The following is a 14,315-nucleotide window of genomic DNA, read 5'->3' on the forward strand; positions in this document are numbered from 1 at the left end:
CAGCCAGCTGCTCCGTTTCCAAGGACGCGCGAGCCTCCGACTTCCGGCCGCGAGAGGCGTACCCAGGACCCTGACTTGGGAATCTCGCTCCGGGCGGCACCACGAGACCCCGACTCTAGAGCCGCGGACGTCCAGAGATGAGCAGCAATGACTCCTCCCTTATGGTGCGTGACCGGGGCACTGCTCCCTCCGGGACTCCTCCTCTGGCCCAGTCAGCCTCGCGACCTGCAGCTCCTCTGTTACCTCTCTGACCGCTACCCAGCTTTCGCTGTCCCTGGCCTCTTCAGACGGTCTTGGTGCCTTCTCGCCTCTCTTTCCGTGGCGAGCACATCCTGTCTGGTGTTCTCCGAGTACCCTGAGCCCCTAGCCATCATCCCCACCCAGTCTTATCTCCGAGCTCCCCCAAACCAAAGCATAAAAATCCGTCACCTTGCCATTATCCGACCCCCACCCCGGCTCCAATCGCCTGGGCCTCTTCTGTGTCTTTCACCCTAGTGGATGGCACCACCGTTTGACCCCCCAGCCGTTACTCTTCCCCATACGCATCTCCAGCTCCTGTCTATCAGCAGAAAATATCAGCTCCTTATTTTATCTCCTAGCCCAGTATCACCACCATGTTCCCTCTGGGCACCTGCAACAGTCCCCCTCCCAGCTGGTTTCTCTACCTCATCTCTTCACCAGCAGTCTCCCTACCTCCACCACCACCAATAGCAACTACTCCAACACACACACAAAGGAGCCAGAGGGGTTTTTGCAAAAACACACATCTGAACACTTTCCCTCCCCTCCCCCCCCCACCCCCGCTATCCCCATGCATAAAACCATTCCAGCTGCTTCCTATTACCCTCAGGATGATGTCTGGGCTCTTTCATATGGCCCACAAGGCTGTTTACAATCCAACCACATCTATCCCCAACCCCAGCACCCACAAACCTTAGGGGAAGTGAGACTTCACTTTGAAATCTCAGCCTCTCTTATTGCATGACGTTTGTCAAGCCACAGCCTCCATGGGCTTTGGCTTCCTTAATTGTGAGGAATATGGAGAGAATAATGTATAAGACAATAAGCGTAAAGCCTTTGATACCCTTCACCACAGGTGGTTAGCCCACAATAACTTGCAATTCTAACTATTGCTTTCGTGATCCTTATTACTGGTCCTCCTTCTTCCGCCTTATTCCCTTGAGTTGAACTTCTCATCAACTTTTGAACCAGAGTCTGTGGTTAATTCCAAAACAAGCCATCTTCTAACTCTTTCCTAAGAAAACCATATGGAGCTGTTTCTGTGACTGGGGAGGAACAAGATGAGGCCAGGATATTCTTTCTCTTCTCTTTACAGAACTGGAGGAGGAGCAGGGAATAGGGGAGGGAGGTGATCAGAACAGAAGCAGAAAGGGACTCAAGACTATTGCGATTTTGCCTTCCTCCTCGCAGGCTGGGATCATTTACTACAGCAAAGAAAAGTACTTCCGCCACGTGCAGCAGGCCGCAGCTGTGGGCCTGGAAAAATTCAACAATGACCCAGTGCTGCAGTTCTTTAAAGCCTATGGAGTCCTCAGGGAAGGTGAGGACCCATCAGTGTTGCCTCCTGACCTTAGGCACTAACGCACCGGCTCCACCTGGATGCCTGCTTCTACCCCAGTCATGTTTCCCTGGAAACAGTCTTACACAGAGTGGCTAGATTTCCAGGTTAATTCACAGAAATCTGTGTAATCTATATATAGTTGACTTTCGAGAACTGAGAGCTCATTCTCCCTGTTCTGCACCTCAGTTTCCCTGTCTATAAAATGAGTTGGGGAGAGGGCAGAAATGACCACAGGATTATTGAACCAACCCCAGGCTGGATTACTGAACCAACCTCAGGTAATGCAGGAAAAGGAAATGGTAGGTATGGACACAGTCATGTGTGGGACAGAAGCAGAGAGAGGAGTAGGGCCCCTGCAGTACCAATTCACTGACATTCAGAAGGTGGTCCTGGGCTGCCCATGGCCAATGTCAGTGGACATGGAAGGATAAATATCATCAGTGGCTCTGGGGTTATATTTTATAGCTAGCTGGGAATGCCCAGAGGTCCTTCTTCAGAACCGATACAGGGTATCCTTGCAAGTACTCACAGGAACATCTCTCAGCTCCAAGTCCTCCATCCCCTGGCCACATGGACCATGGTGCCAGCAGCGCTTTCAGGAAGCTTCAGTCTTCAGGGAACTTGGGCCATTAGGGACCTGTGGACCAGTTAGTCCAAGCCTTGGGTCAGATCACACCAAGCCTTGAGTCAGCCCTGGGTCTGCCATGGAGCCTCTTGCCCTCTGAGCTTAATAACCACGTGGGCTCTCTTCACAGAGCACATCCAGGATGCCATCAGCAGCCTGGAGAGCATCCGGAATCACCCAGATGTGTCCCTGTGCTCCATCATGGCCCTCATTTATGCTCACAAGTGCTGTGAAACCATTGGTGAGTGCAGGCATGCTCAGCCAAGCCTGGCCCAGTGGGGAAAAGAGAGCCCTGCTCCAGACACTGCCCCCTCTTGGGCGGCTGCGGGAAGTGTATGCACACGTGGCCGCAGATGCTATGAGGAGTGGCTGCCAGTCCTGTCCCCACAGAGACCTCAGAGAAAACCCCATGCCCAGGCCCAGTTGAGTGGGAGCCACAGGCAGAACGCCTGATAGTGGGAGGGGTCCTCCTTTCAGATCCCGAGAACTGGGGAGATACCCTGCTTGCCTTTGCCAAGATCTTGTCAAGAAAAACCAAGCCAAAATAAAAAATTTCTACCCCTAAATCTCCACCTCTCTAGGCTCAGGGAGAGATTCCACAAAACTACGTACAAACTATTTCCCCATCTGGAATGGACTGTGGGCCTGAGGTGGGAGATTTTGGTTTGATCTGTCTGCCCAGAAAACTCCTGGGAACAGAGGAGAAAAGATACATCTCAACCAGCAAACCCAGGTCCAGGGCTGGGCTGCTCCTGTGGCATCACAGGGCCCGGCGTTGCTGGTTCCCAGGCCCTGGCTGTCGTGTGGTCAGCTGCATGTGTTGTGGGAGGCTCAGAGTGTCCAGGGAAAGGATCAGAGAGACCTCCCCATCCTAACTTGTCCTCTTCCCCCTCTCACGAATTCCCAGACCGAGAAGCAATTCAGGAGCTTGAGAGCAGCCTGAAGGAAGTCCGCAAGACAGCCAGTGGGACTGCCCTGTACTATGCTGGCCTCTTCCTCTGGCTTATGGGCTGCCACGACAAGGCCAAGGAGTACATTGACCGCACGTTGAAGATCTCCAGCAGCTCCAGAGAGGTACAGGCCCCTGGCATCGTGGGGGCAACAGCCAAAGAAAGCAGCATCCAAACACATCATGCAGAGTGGCTATGACTCCTGTGGAGGGCACTAGGGCTGGGGGAGGGTCACACCCAGGCACCAACAAGGCCCATGCTGGCTCAGAGTTTAGCCAACTACAAACTGGACTTTGTCCATGGAGTCCAATCTGCAGATAGGTGTTATATGGCCTGTGCTATATAGTTTTAAAATCTTGAATTAGTTGCTGGTATGTCAAAATCAGAAAATTGTTACCTAAAAGTCCCAGATTTCTTGGTTCTTTTGAAAAACGAGATGAGCTGGCTTCACTGGGCCTGCACTTCCTCGTGCAGAGATCTGCTCGGTGTCTCTGGTGGCTCACACAGTAGATCTCACCTGTGGTGGTCTCATGGCTGAAGGACTGGAGAATTGGAAGCCTCAGTCCAGGCCGTGCATCTCAGCAGGGCGTGTATCACCCCCAGCCCCCCAGTCAGTCAATCAGTTCAGTCACAGACTCTTTGCAACCCCATGAACTGCAGCACTCCAGGCCTCCCTGTCCATCACTAACTCCCAGAGTTTACCCAAACTCATGTCCATTGAGTCAGTGATGCCATCCAACTGTCTCATCCTCTGTCGTCCCCTTCTCCTCCAGCCCTCAATCTTTCCCAGCATCAGGGTCTTTTCAAGGGGGCAAAAATTGGTTCTTGAAGGAGAGAATTGGTTCTTTATTTGTATGTAAAACACAAATATACACACAGAACGTAAAATCAGTGTATATGTGATACTTAATTTTCTTGGAGGGGGAGCGAAGGACTAGGTGGGAAACGTCTAAAAAGGCTCCTTTGTTGTTGTTCAGTTGCTCAGTCGTGTCCGACTCTTTGCGACCCCAGGACTGTAGCCGCCAGGCTCCTCTATCCATGGGATTCTCCAGGCACAAATACTGGAGAGGGTAGCCATTTCCTTCTCCAGGGGTAAAAGGCTCACTAGAAGGACAATAATGGAAAAGAATTGAGAAACGTGCTCTAGGCCATGAGTGGTGCTTTGGGACAGGGTCTTCCAGGAGCCCCTCTGATCTTGCCTCCCAGGTCTGGCCTGCTGCACCTGCCAGGCAAGGTTGGGTAAAGGCTGGAGAGGAGCCGGCAAGGCCCATGAACTCAGAGTGGCCACCCACCCACTCAGAGGCATTCCCAGCTTCCCGTCCAGGCCAAGCCCTTATGCTGGTCTAAGGAGTGGAGGGAGCGGAAGTGGTCCTGCCCTGGTACCCTGACCCCAGTGTAAGACAGGTGGTGGTCCGCTCCATAAGGAGCAAGAGAACCCTGGGGGTTACAGCAAGAGCCTCACCCCAGCCTGCAGGAAGGCCTCCTGCGGGAGGGGCCTCCTCCACTGAGTTTTAAAGACTGGTGGTGGTTAACCAGGTGAAGGGACCTGGTTTAGGGGGCGCATGCTGGGAAGGGCTTTCCAGGTGAAGGAACAAGGTGTGAAGGCCCGAGAGAGAGAGAAGGGCTGCCCTGGGATCTGGGAGCAGTGGTGCCCCGCAGGGCCTCGGAAAATGGAGGGACAAAGAGGGGGAGGTGGGGCAGGAGAGGCAGTTGAATGGAGGCGATGCAGGAGCAAGGACTTCATCTTGCCCTTGTTCTTACGCCAGGGCTATGTGCTCAGAGGCTGGGTGGATCTCAGCTCAGACAAACCCCACACGGTGAAGAAGTCCATCAAGTACCTGGAGCATGGCATTCAGGACACCAAAGACATCCTGGGGCTGATGGGAAAGGTAGGCAGTGGGGAGGCGAGGGGTAGGGGTGTCCCCAGCCAGGGGCCTCAGTCTCTAGGCCCCATCTGGTGGATGAAGAGCAGAGGCCCGGAGAGGGCAGGGCCACAGAGCCGCCCTGGGCCCACCCCAGGCCTTCCTGCACTCCGCCCAGTCTGAGTGTCTGTCTGTCTCCCGCCTAAGATCTCCTCAGGACCTATGCTCCCTGGGCTCTGGTGGGCTTTTTTCTCTCTATCCCTTTTGTTTTCACCCACTGTCCCTTTTCTCTACGTTTTCCTTTCTCATCTCACCTCTTAAACTTACTCACTTGGTCATAAGAGAAAGAAGGTATGTGTTTTGTATTTTCTGATCTTAAATTGTTGCCTTTTTCTGATGTGAGCCTCGCTGAATGAATCTATGAGAGAAAAATCATGCTCTTGCCTGCTTCTGATTGTATATACCGATCTTATAAAACGAATATGTTTGCACACATGCTCAGTCGTGTCCGATTCTTGCAACCCCATGGACTGTAGCCCACCAGGCTCCTCTCTCCATGGAATTTCCCAGGCAAGAATACTGAAGTGGGTTGCCATTCCCTTCTGCAGGGGACCTTCCCAGCCCAAGGATCAAACCCACATCTCTGGTGTCTTCTGCATTGGCAGACAGATTTTTTTTTTTTTTAACCACTAGTGCCACCTGAAATGAATGCATGCTCATTGAAAAACCAGAAGTCTAAAAAAGTCAAAATGGCATCCTTTTAGACCTGCCACCCCCGAACAACCCACGACAATATTTTAGGGCCATGTCTCCTCATCTCTCTGCTGCGAGTTGTTTCAGGATGCGCCTTCAGTGGTTCGCTGGGCAGCAGAGGCCATGAAGTTATCACAGAGGAGGATTATCAGGTTGTGCCCTTGGGTCGGACATGTGTAGGAAAAGTGAAAGAAGTAGGAGGGAGAGCTTGGAGTGTGAAGCAGCCCTAGAGGTGGCCTCAGCCAGCTCTGCTTAGAACTGTGGAGCTGGGGTGGCCCTGCCCTGAGCCCCTCACTGACAAGATGTTGGCTGTAGGCTGCCCCTCGGGGATGGGGACAACCTGGTACCTGGGGGCTCCCTGAAGCCACAGGGGAGCCCAGGAGGGAGGCTCCTCCAAGAGATATCAACATCCACTGCCCCCCCAGGTACTGAAGGGGGTCACACACAGCACCTGCTACAGGCCAGCAGACAGGGGGATTTCATATGGTTATTATCACAGGGCATCTTACCATTTGGTCTCTCTCTTCATGTAGGGTTTCATAAGCACGTGTCATTTTGACATAAAGTCAGGCCACTACTGTGTGGACCTAATATAATTTGCCAACTTTGCCTCCTACTGTTTGTATATTAAGGTTGTTTTTAGTTGTACATGTAGAAAGAAAGCTGCAGCAAACACGTTTATACATAAATTTTTATTTAGAATACTCCTCTTCTTGTTTTTAGTAAGTCTTTTAATGGAAGGTTACTGTAGGCCAAAGCCAGCCTTTTGGAGTCCAATTTCAAGCCTTTGGGAAGCATTGCCCTCTGCCCCTCAGGCATGTGTCATGACTTGCCCAGGAGAGCTAGTGGCTGGCTGCCTGCAGAGACCGTGACCCAAGGCTGGTGAGCCTTGACAGAGAAAAAGTCCCATAGATTTGATATGTGGAAAGAGGGTTACCTGCAAACTGTTGCTGACTCCCGGTAGCTGCATCGGCCCCAGTGAGCAGTTTTCAGTGGTGAATTTTAGGAAAGTGAATGGGAAATGATGGCAATGCCAAAAAATGCTCAAACTACCGCACAATTGCACTCATCTCACATGCTAGTAAAGTAATGGTCAAAATTCTCCAAGCCAGGCTTCAGCAATATGTGAACCGTGAACTTCCTGATGTTCAAGCTGGTTTTAGAAAAGGCAGAGGAACCAGAGATCAAATTGCCAACATCTGCTGGATCATGGGAAAAGCAAGAGAGTTCCAGAAAAACATCTATTTCTGCTTTATTTACTATACCAAAGCCTTTGACTGTGTGGATCACAATAAACTGTGGAAAATTCTGAAAGAGATGGGAGTACCAGACCACCTGATCTGCCTCTTGAGAAATTTGTATGCAGGTCAAGAAGCAACAGTTAGAACTGGACATGGAACACCAGACTGGTTCCAAATAGGAAAAGGAGTACGTCAAGGCTGTATATTGTCACTCTGCTTATTTAACTTATATGCAGAGTACATCATGAGAAACGCTGGACTGGAAGAAGCACAAGCTGGAATCAAGATTGCCGGGAGAAATAACAATAACCTCAGATATGCAGATGGCACCACCCTTATGGCAGAAAGTGAAGAGGAACTCAAAAGCCTCTTGATGAAAGTGAAAGTAGAGAGTGAAAAAGTTGGCTTAAAGCTCAGCATTCGGAAAACGAAGATCATGGCATCTGGTCCCATCACTTCATGGCAAATAGATGGGGAAACAGTGGAAACAGTGTCAGACTTTATTTTTTTTGGGCTCCAGGATCACTGCAGATGGTGACTGCAGCCATGAAATTAAAAGACGCTTACTCCTTGGAAGGAAAGTTATGACCAACCTAGATAGAATATTCAAAAGCAGAGATATTACTTTGCCAACAAAGGTTCGTCTAGTCAAGGCTATGGTTTTTCCTGTGGTCATGTATGGATGTTAAGAGTTGGACTGTGAAGAAGGCTGAGCACCGAAGAATTGATGCTTTTGAACTATGGTGTTGGAGAAGACTCTTGAGAGTCCCTTGGACTGCAAGGAGATCCAACCAGTCCATTCTAAAGGAGATCAGCCCTGGGATTTCTTTGGAAGGAATGATGCTAAAGCTGAAACTCCAGTACTTTGGCGACCTCATGTGAAGAGTTGACTCATTGGAAAAGACTCTGATGCTGGGAGGGATTGGGGTCAAGAGGAGAAGGGGACGACAGAGGATGAGATGGCTGGATGGCATCACTGACTCGATGGACATGAGTCTGAGTGAACTCCGGGAGTTGGTGATGGACAGGGAGGCCTGGCCTGCTGCGATTCATAGGGTCGCAAAGAGTCGGACACGACTGAGCAACTGAACTAAACTGAACTGATGTAGAAACTGGAAGTGCCGAATCTCTCCACTAGGGGGCGCCGTCCCATGACTTTGCTCTGTCCCAGGCCTGCAGGGGCTCAGCTATCTCAGCTATCTCCTGTAGTCCCTGCCTTCTTGTTCAGTCCCTCAGTTGTGTCCAGCTCTTTGCGATCCCACGGACTGCAGCACGCCAGGCTTCCCTGTCCTTCACCATCTCCCAGAGCTTGCTCAAACTCATGTCCATTGAATTGGTGATTCCATCCAGCCATCTCATCCTCTGTTGTCCCCTTCTCCTCCTGCCTTCAATCTTTCCCAGCATCCGGGAAATGAGTCAGCTCATTTGCATCAGGTGGCCAAAGTATTGGAGCTTCAGCTTCAGCATCAGTCCTTCCAATGAATATTCAGGATTGATTTCCTTTAGGATTGACTGGCTTGATCTCCTTGCAGTCCAAGGGACTCTCAAAGTCTTACCCAACACCACAGTTTGAAAGCATCAGTTCTTTGGCACTCAGCCTTCTTTATGGCCCAACTCTCACATCCACACGTGACTACTGGAAAAACCATACCTTTGACTAGATGGACCTTTGTTGGCAAAATAATGTCTCTGGTTTATAATATGCTGTCTAGATTTGTCATAGCTTTTCTTCCAAGAAACAAGCGTCTTTTCATTTTGTGGCTGCAGTCACCATCTTCTGGAGCCCAAGAAAATTAAGTCTGTCACTGTTTCCATTGTTTCCCCATCTATTTGGCATGAAGTGATGGGACCAGATGCCATGATCTTGGTTTTTTGAATGTTGAGTTTTAAGCCAGCTTTTTCACTCTCCTCTTTCACCTTCATCAAGAGGCTCTTTAATTCCTCTTTGCTTTCTGCCATAAGGGTGGTGCCATCTGCATATCTGAGGTTATTGATATTTCTCCCAATTGATATTTCTGGCAATCTTGATTCCAGCTTGTGCTTCATCCAGCCCGACATTTCACATGATGTACTCTGCCTATAAGTTAAACAAGCAGGGTGACAATATACAGCCTTGACGTACTCCTTTCCCAATTTGGAACCAGTCTGTTGTTCCATGACTGGTTCTAACTGTTGCTTCTTGACCTGCATACAGGTTTCACAGGAGGAAGGTAAGGTGGTCTGGTATTCCCATCTCTTGAAGAATTGTCCATAATTTGTTGTGATCCACATAGTCAAAGGCTTTAGCATAGTCAATGAAGCAGAAGTAGATATTTTTCTGGAATTCTCTAGCTTTTTCTACAATCCAGTGGATGTTGACAATTTGATCTCTGGTTCCTCTGCCTTTTCTAAATCCAGCTTGTCCAACTGGAAGTTCTCGGTTCCCATACTATTGAAACCTAGTTTGGAGGATTTTGAGCATTACTTTGGTAGCATGTGAAATGAGTGCAATTGTGCAGTAGTTTGAACATTCTTTGGCATTGCTCTTCTTTGGAATTGAAATGAAAACTGACCATTTCAAGTCGTATGGCCACTGCTGAGTTTTCCAAATTTGCTGGCATATTGAGTGCAGCACTTTAACAGCATCATCTTTTAGGATTTGAAATAACTCAGCTGGAATTCCATTCCCCTGCCTTGCCTGTCAGAAAACCCCAAGACTGCTGTGGACCCTATTTGTTACTCTGAATGATGGCTTCTGCCCACTTGTCAGGCTCTGCTGCTGTCTTGGTGGGGACACTGACACCCACTGCTCATTTTTGGTGAGCACTGATGAGGGCTCTTCTGTTTGGCCTTCAACAGGTGATGTACTTCATGATACTGCAGAACTACTCGGGGGCCCTTGAGGTGGTGAACCAGATCACCGTCACCTGCGGGAGCTTCCTGCCTGCCTTGGTCCTAAAGATGCAGCTGTTCCTGGCTCGGCAGGACTGGGAGCAGACGGTAGAAATGGGACACAGGTGAGGAGCGGGGCTGACTTGATGCTTCCTTCCTTTGCCAGTTCAGTTCAGTTCAGTTGCTCAGTCGTGTCTGACTCTTTGCAACCCCATGAACCATAGCACGCCAGGCCTCCCTGTCCATCATCAACTCCTGGAATCCACCCAAACCCATGTCCATTGAATCGGTGATGCCTTCCAACTGTCTCATCCTCAGTCATCCCCTTCTCCTCCCACCTTCAATCTTTCCCAGCATCAGGGTCTTTTCCAATGAGTCAGCTCTTCGCATCAAGTGGCCAAAGTATTGGAGTTTCAGCTTCAGCATCAGTCCTTCCAATGAACACCCAGGACTGATCTCCTTTAGGATGGACTGGTTGGATCTCCTTGCAGTCCAAGGGACTCTCAAGAGTCTTCTCCAACACCACAGTTCAAAAGCATCAATTCTTCTGCTCTCAGCTTTCTTTATAGTCCAGCTCTTACATTCATACATGACTACTGGAAAAACCACAGCCTTGACTAGACTTCCTTTGCCAGTGGAGGGGACTAATTGGTCCCCTCTTACACAGTGGCAGGATGGGAGATACTGTGTGTTTGATGGAACAAGCCATAAAAGTCAACATTGTCAGTGGGAGTTATGAATAGTGATATGGTCACATTGGGGGTTGGGGAGCAGAGGGAGGTTGAATGTGAACTAGGCACTCACTTGTCATAGCAGGAAGCCAGCAGTGGAGGCCTGTGGTGGGAAAATCAAGAAATAGGCCTCTTGGGACTTCCCTGGTGGTCCTCTGGTTAAGATTTTGCCTTTCAATTCAGGGTGTACGGGTTCGATCCCTGGTCAGGGAACTAGATCCCACATGCCTTGTGGCCAAGAAACCAAAAAATGTGGAACACATCAGTACTGTAGCAGATTCAATAAAGACATTAAAAACGGTCTACATTAAAAAAAAAATCTTTTAAAAAAATTGGAAAAGAAATAGCCCTATCAAGTGATCTAAGCATAGTGTTTAGGAGAGAGGCAGAACTACCAAAGGAACCTAAGGCAATAAGAGTTAGAGGTAAACAGCAGTTGTGTCTGAGGAGTAGGCGGGGAGGGAAGAATAAAGGCAGAAAGGGACTATTGTAGTATGTAATTTTTAAAACTGTGGGTGTAATACACATTAATAAAAACTGTGGGTGACAAAGGCCGTTGCCTGAGAGAAGACTTTAGTAGCAAGCTGAGTGTACCAGGAAGACAGCAGAGGGAGGATTCAGGAGTTATGGGGACTTGTGGAAGCCCAGTTCCAGGTATAGGGTGATCCTGAAGCACTTTCACTGTGAACAGAGATAAAGATGGCTTCAGGGGAGGGATGTTTGATGGAGGGTTTTTGAAAATGGAATTTTCTAGATAACTGAAACTTATCTCTTTAAACTCTACCGCTTTAACCATTTTTATCACAGTAATCATAGAACATATAGTACTAATTTTCTTCCTAAAAAGAGTTGATGGACTGTTCTTTCCTGAGTGATTATGAGTCACCAGTACAGTTCAGTTTAATTCAGTCGCCCAGTCGTGTCTGACTCTTTGCAACCCCATGGACTGAGGCACGCCAGGCCTCCCTGTCCATCACCAGCTCCCGGAGCCTGCTCAAACTCATGTCCATTGAGTCAGTGATGCCATCCAACTGTCTCATCCTCTGTCGTCCCCTTCTCCTCCCACCTTCAATCTTTCCCAGCATCAGGGTCTTTCCAAATAAGTCAGCTCTTTGCATCAGGTGGCCAAAGTATTGGAGTTTCAGCTTCAGCATCAGTCCTTCCAATGAACATTCAAGACTGATTTCCTTTAGGATAGACTGGTTGGATCTCCTTGCAGTCCGAATTGTGTGTTTGTGTGAGGGGGTGGAATACAAACATACCTCTTCCTTCCCTATGGAAGGATGCTAACTGGAATCGGAGTGTCATACAGAGGCCCTGGTAGGAAACTGGAAGTGACTCCGGCCTGTGCCAGGCCTGGGCAGGCCCTCCGCAGCCTCTCACAGCTGGCTGGTGTCCTGGGCAGGAACTCCTGGATCAAGAGCTTGCTCTGGAGGCTCCGCCTTGGGCCCACAGGACACCTGGAAGCCTGTATGTTTCGTTAGTTTCATGTAGTTTATAGTGTCAACATTAGAATGAATTACAGAGTTCTAACCACGGGAGCACCAGGGCAGTCCCTCCCCTATTGCTCTTTGAATTTTTGCTCTCTGTAGATGTGTGTCTCTCTGCAGCCCTAACATTATTCATTTGTTCCTTCTCTCTTAGTTCTCTCCACCAATGTTAAAATAATTTGTTTCTTCCATTAGTCTTGTTAAAGAACTAGCTTTGAGTTTTGTTGACGCTATGATATCCTTGTTTTCTAATTGATTAATTTCTGCTGTTTATTGAGCTTCCCTGGTGGCTCAGACGGTAAAGCGTCTACCCACAATGCGGGAGACCTGGGTTCGATCCCTGGGTCGGGAAGATCCCCTGGAGAAGGAAATGGCAACCCACTCCAGCACTCTTGCCTGGGCTTGTTTTCTAATTGATTAATTTCTGCTGTTTATTATTTCCTGCTAACTACCTTCTGTGGAGGTACTCTGTTGTTATTGTCTAACTCTTGAGTTGGATGCCTGGCCATTCTAAATCTTCTAGAAGATAAGCATTTAAGTCTATGGATGTCCCTTGAAGTACCATTTAACAGTGTCTACACATCTGGATATTTCAGTAGTATCTTCAGTATCTGGTTCTGTGACTTCTGTAACATTAGTTCTGATTCGTTTTTAGTCCATACGTCATTTTAAAAGTTTTTTTTTTAATTTCTAAATTATGAAATTCACAATGCCTTCAAAATCATCATAAATGCCTAGAACTCTTTGAATGTTGACTGTGCCTGGTTATGTTGAAAGTTGAAAGTCAATTAGAATAATTGTTAAGCAGAAGGACCATTCCCTGACCTGGCTGGAAAATATGAAATTTCCTATAAAGAAACAAAATACTGCAAATTCCAGGGAATTCCCTGGTGGCTCAGTGGTAAAGAATCTGCCAGCCAATGAATCTGCCAGCCAATGCAGGAGACATGGGTTCGATCCCTGGTCCAGGAAGATTCCACATGCCCCACAGCAGCTAAGCCTGTGCACCACAACCTCTGAGCCTGTGCTCTAGAGCTCACAAACCCCAACTACTGAAGCCCAAGTGCTCCAGAGCCCATGCTCGGCAACAAAAGAAGCCACCACGATGAGAAGCCCACATACCGCAACTAGAGAGAGTAGCCTGTGCTCGCCACAATAGGGAAAAGTCCCTGTGGCAACAAAGACCCAGCACAGTCAAAAAAATAATAATAATAAAAAAAAACCTCTGTAGTGTGATCAGGAGCCGTGTCTTCCCAGTGACACATGATGGAAACCAAAGTTTCCTTTCCATCTTACAGCTGCAGACTGACCCCCTGCCCCCTGACCTTGGTACCACAGTCATGCCTGTGTAATTTGGGATATAAATAGATTTCTGTCATGAAGACACCCCCAAATAAGGGACTTAACATAAAAGGTTATTCCTCTCTCAGGGAAAAGTTTGGGTGGTGGGCCAAGACCAGGATGACAGCTTAACTCTCTAGGGTCCCAGGCCCCCTCTCCCTGCTGTCCTATTCCTAGGATGTTGCTCACATGGCCCACATTCCAGCCAGCAAGAAGGAGGAAAGAGAAGAAATGGAAGGCATGCTGTAGGGATACCACTGGATATACCCTGGGCACTTTCACTTGCATCCTATTGGTCAGAACTTAATCACATGGTCACACATGAGCTGCAGAGGGAAGCTGGGAAATGTAGTCTTTATTGCAGTAGTCACATGCCCCAGCAGTTCAGCAGGTTCTATTAAAAGGAGAAGGGGAGGATAGATGTTAGGAGACAATCACAAGATGCCACCGCACCATCCTAACCTTGCCTCTGAACTCTCTCAATTCACGTGGCTCCTCTTCCTGTTTCAGAATCCTCGAAAAAGACAAAAGCAATATCGATGCCTGCCAGATTCTAGCTGTGCATGAGCTCGCAAGAGAAGGAAACATGACCGTAGTAAGTTCTTTCAAGACTCAGAAGTTGAACCTTGAAACCAGCCCAGCCAAGGAGGGACCCTTCACAGCACCTCCACCCCCAAGACCTTGGAGGGGGCTCCCTGGGACTCAGCTCCCTACGCCCATCCACACACTCGGAGCTCTGGCTTGGTCTTTGAGCCACACAGTTCCAAAGGCCGGCAGTGAGGCTGACATGCTGCTCTGGTTCTGCCTCGTGTTCCCTGTGTGCCCTGGGCAGGTGTCTCCACCTGGATGAGCCCCAAGATGCTCATCTG

The 14,315-nt window shown here is 48.9% G+C and overlaps 1 protein-coding gene across 4 annotated transcripts in view; it reads left to right on the forward strand.

Annotated features, from left to right (window-relative positions):
• The first annotated feature begins 4 nt into the window (after positions 1–4).
• Positions 5–14,315, forward strand: part of TTC21A (tetratricopeptide repeat domain 21A) — a 35,342-nt gene continuing 21,031 nt past the window's right edge. For 3 of the 4 annotated variants that reach the window (XR_011461875.1, XR_011461877.1, XM_070359159.1), the window contains exons 1-7: positions 5–164; positions 1,432–1,561; positions 2,338–2,448; positions 3,115–3,281; positions 4,924–5,046; positions 9,852–10,009; positions 13,957–14,041. Coding sequence is in view for 1 of the 4 variants with exons in the window: in XM_070359159.1 (XP_070215260.1) it covers positions 138–164; positions 1,432–1,561; positions 2,338–2,448; positions 3,115–3,281; positions 4,924–5,046; positions 9,852–10,009; positions 13,957–14,041 (801 nt within the window). In the remaining 3 variants the exon portion in view is untranslated. The remainder of the gene's footprint in view (positions 165–1,431; positions 1,562–2,337; positions 2,449–3,114; positions 3,282–4,923; positions 5,047–9,851; positions 10,010–13,956; positions 14,042–14,315) is intronic. The other variant, XR_011461876.1, reaches the window with a different exon arrangement.

Source organism: Bos mutus, chromosome 22 (genome assembly GCF_027580195.1).
Source record: "Bos mutus isolate GX-2022 chromosome 22, NWIPB_WYAK_1.1, whole genome shotgun sequence".
NCBI lineage: Eukaryota > Metazoa > Chordata > Mammalia > Artiodactyla > Bovidae > Bos > Bos mutus.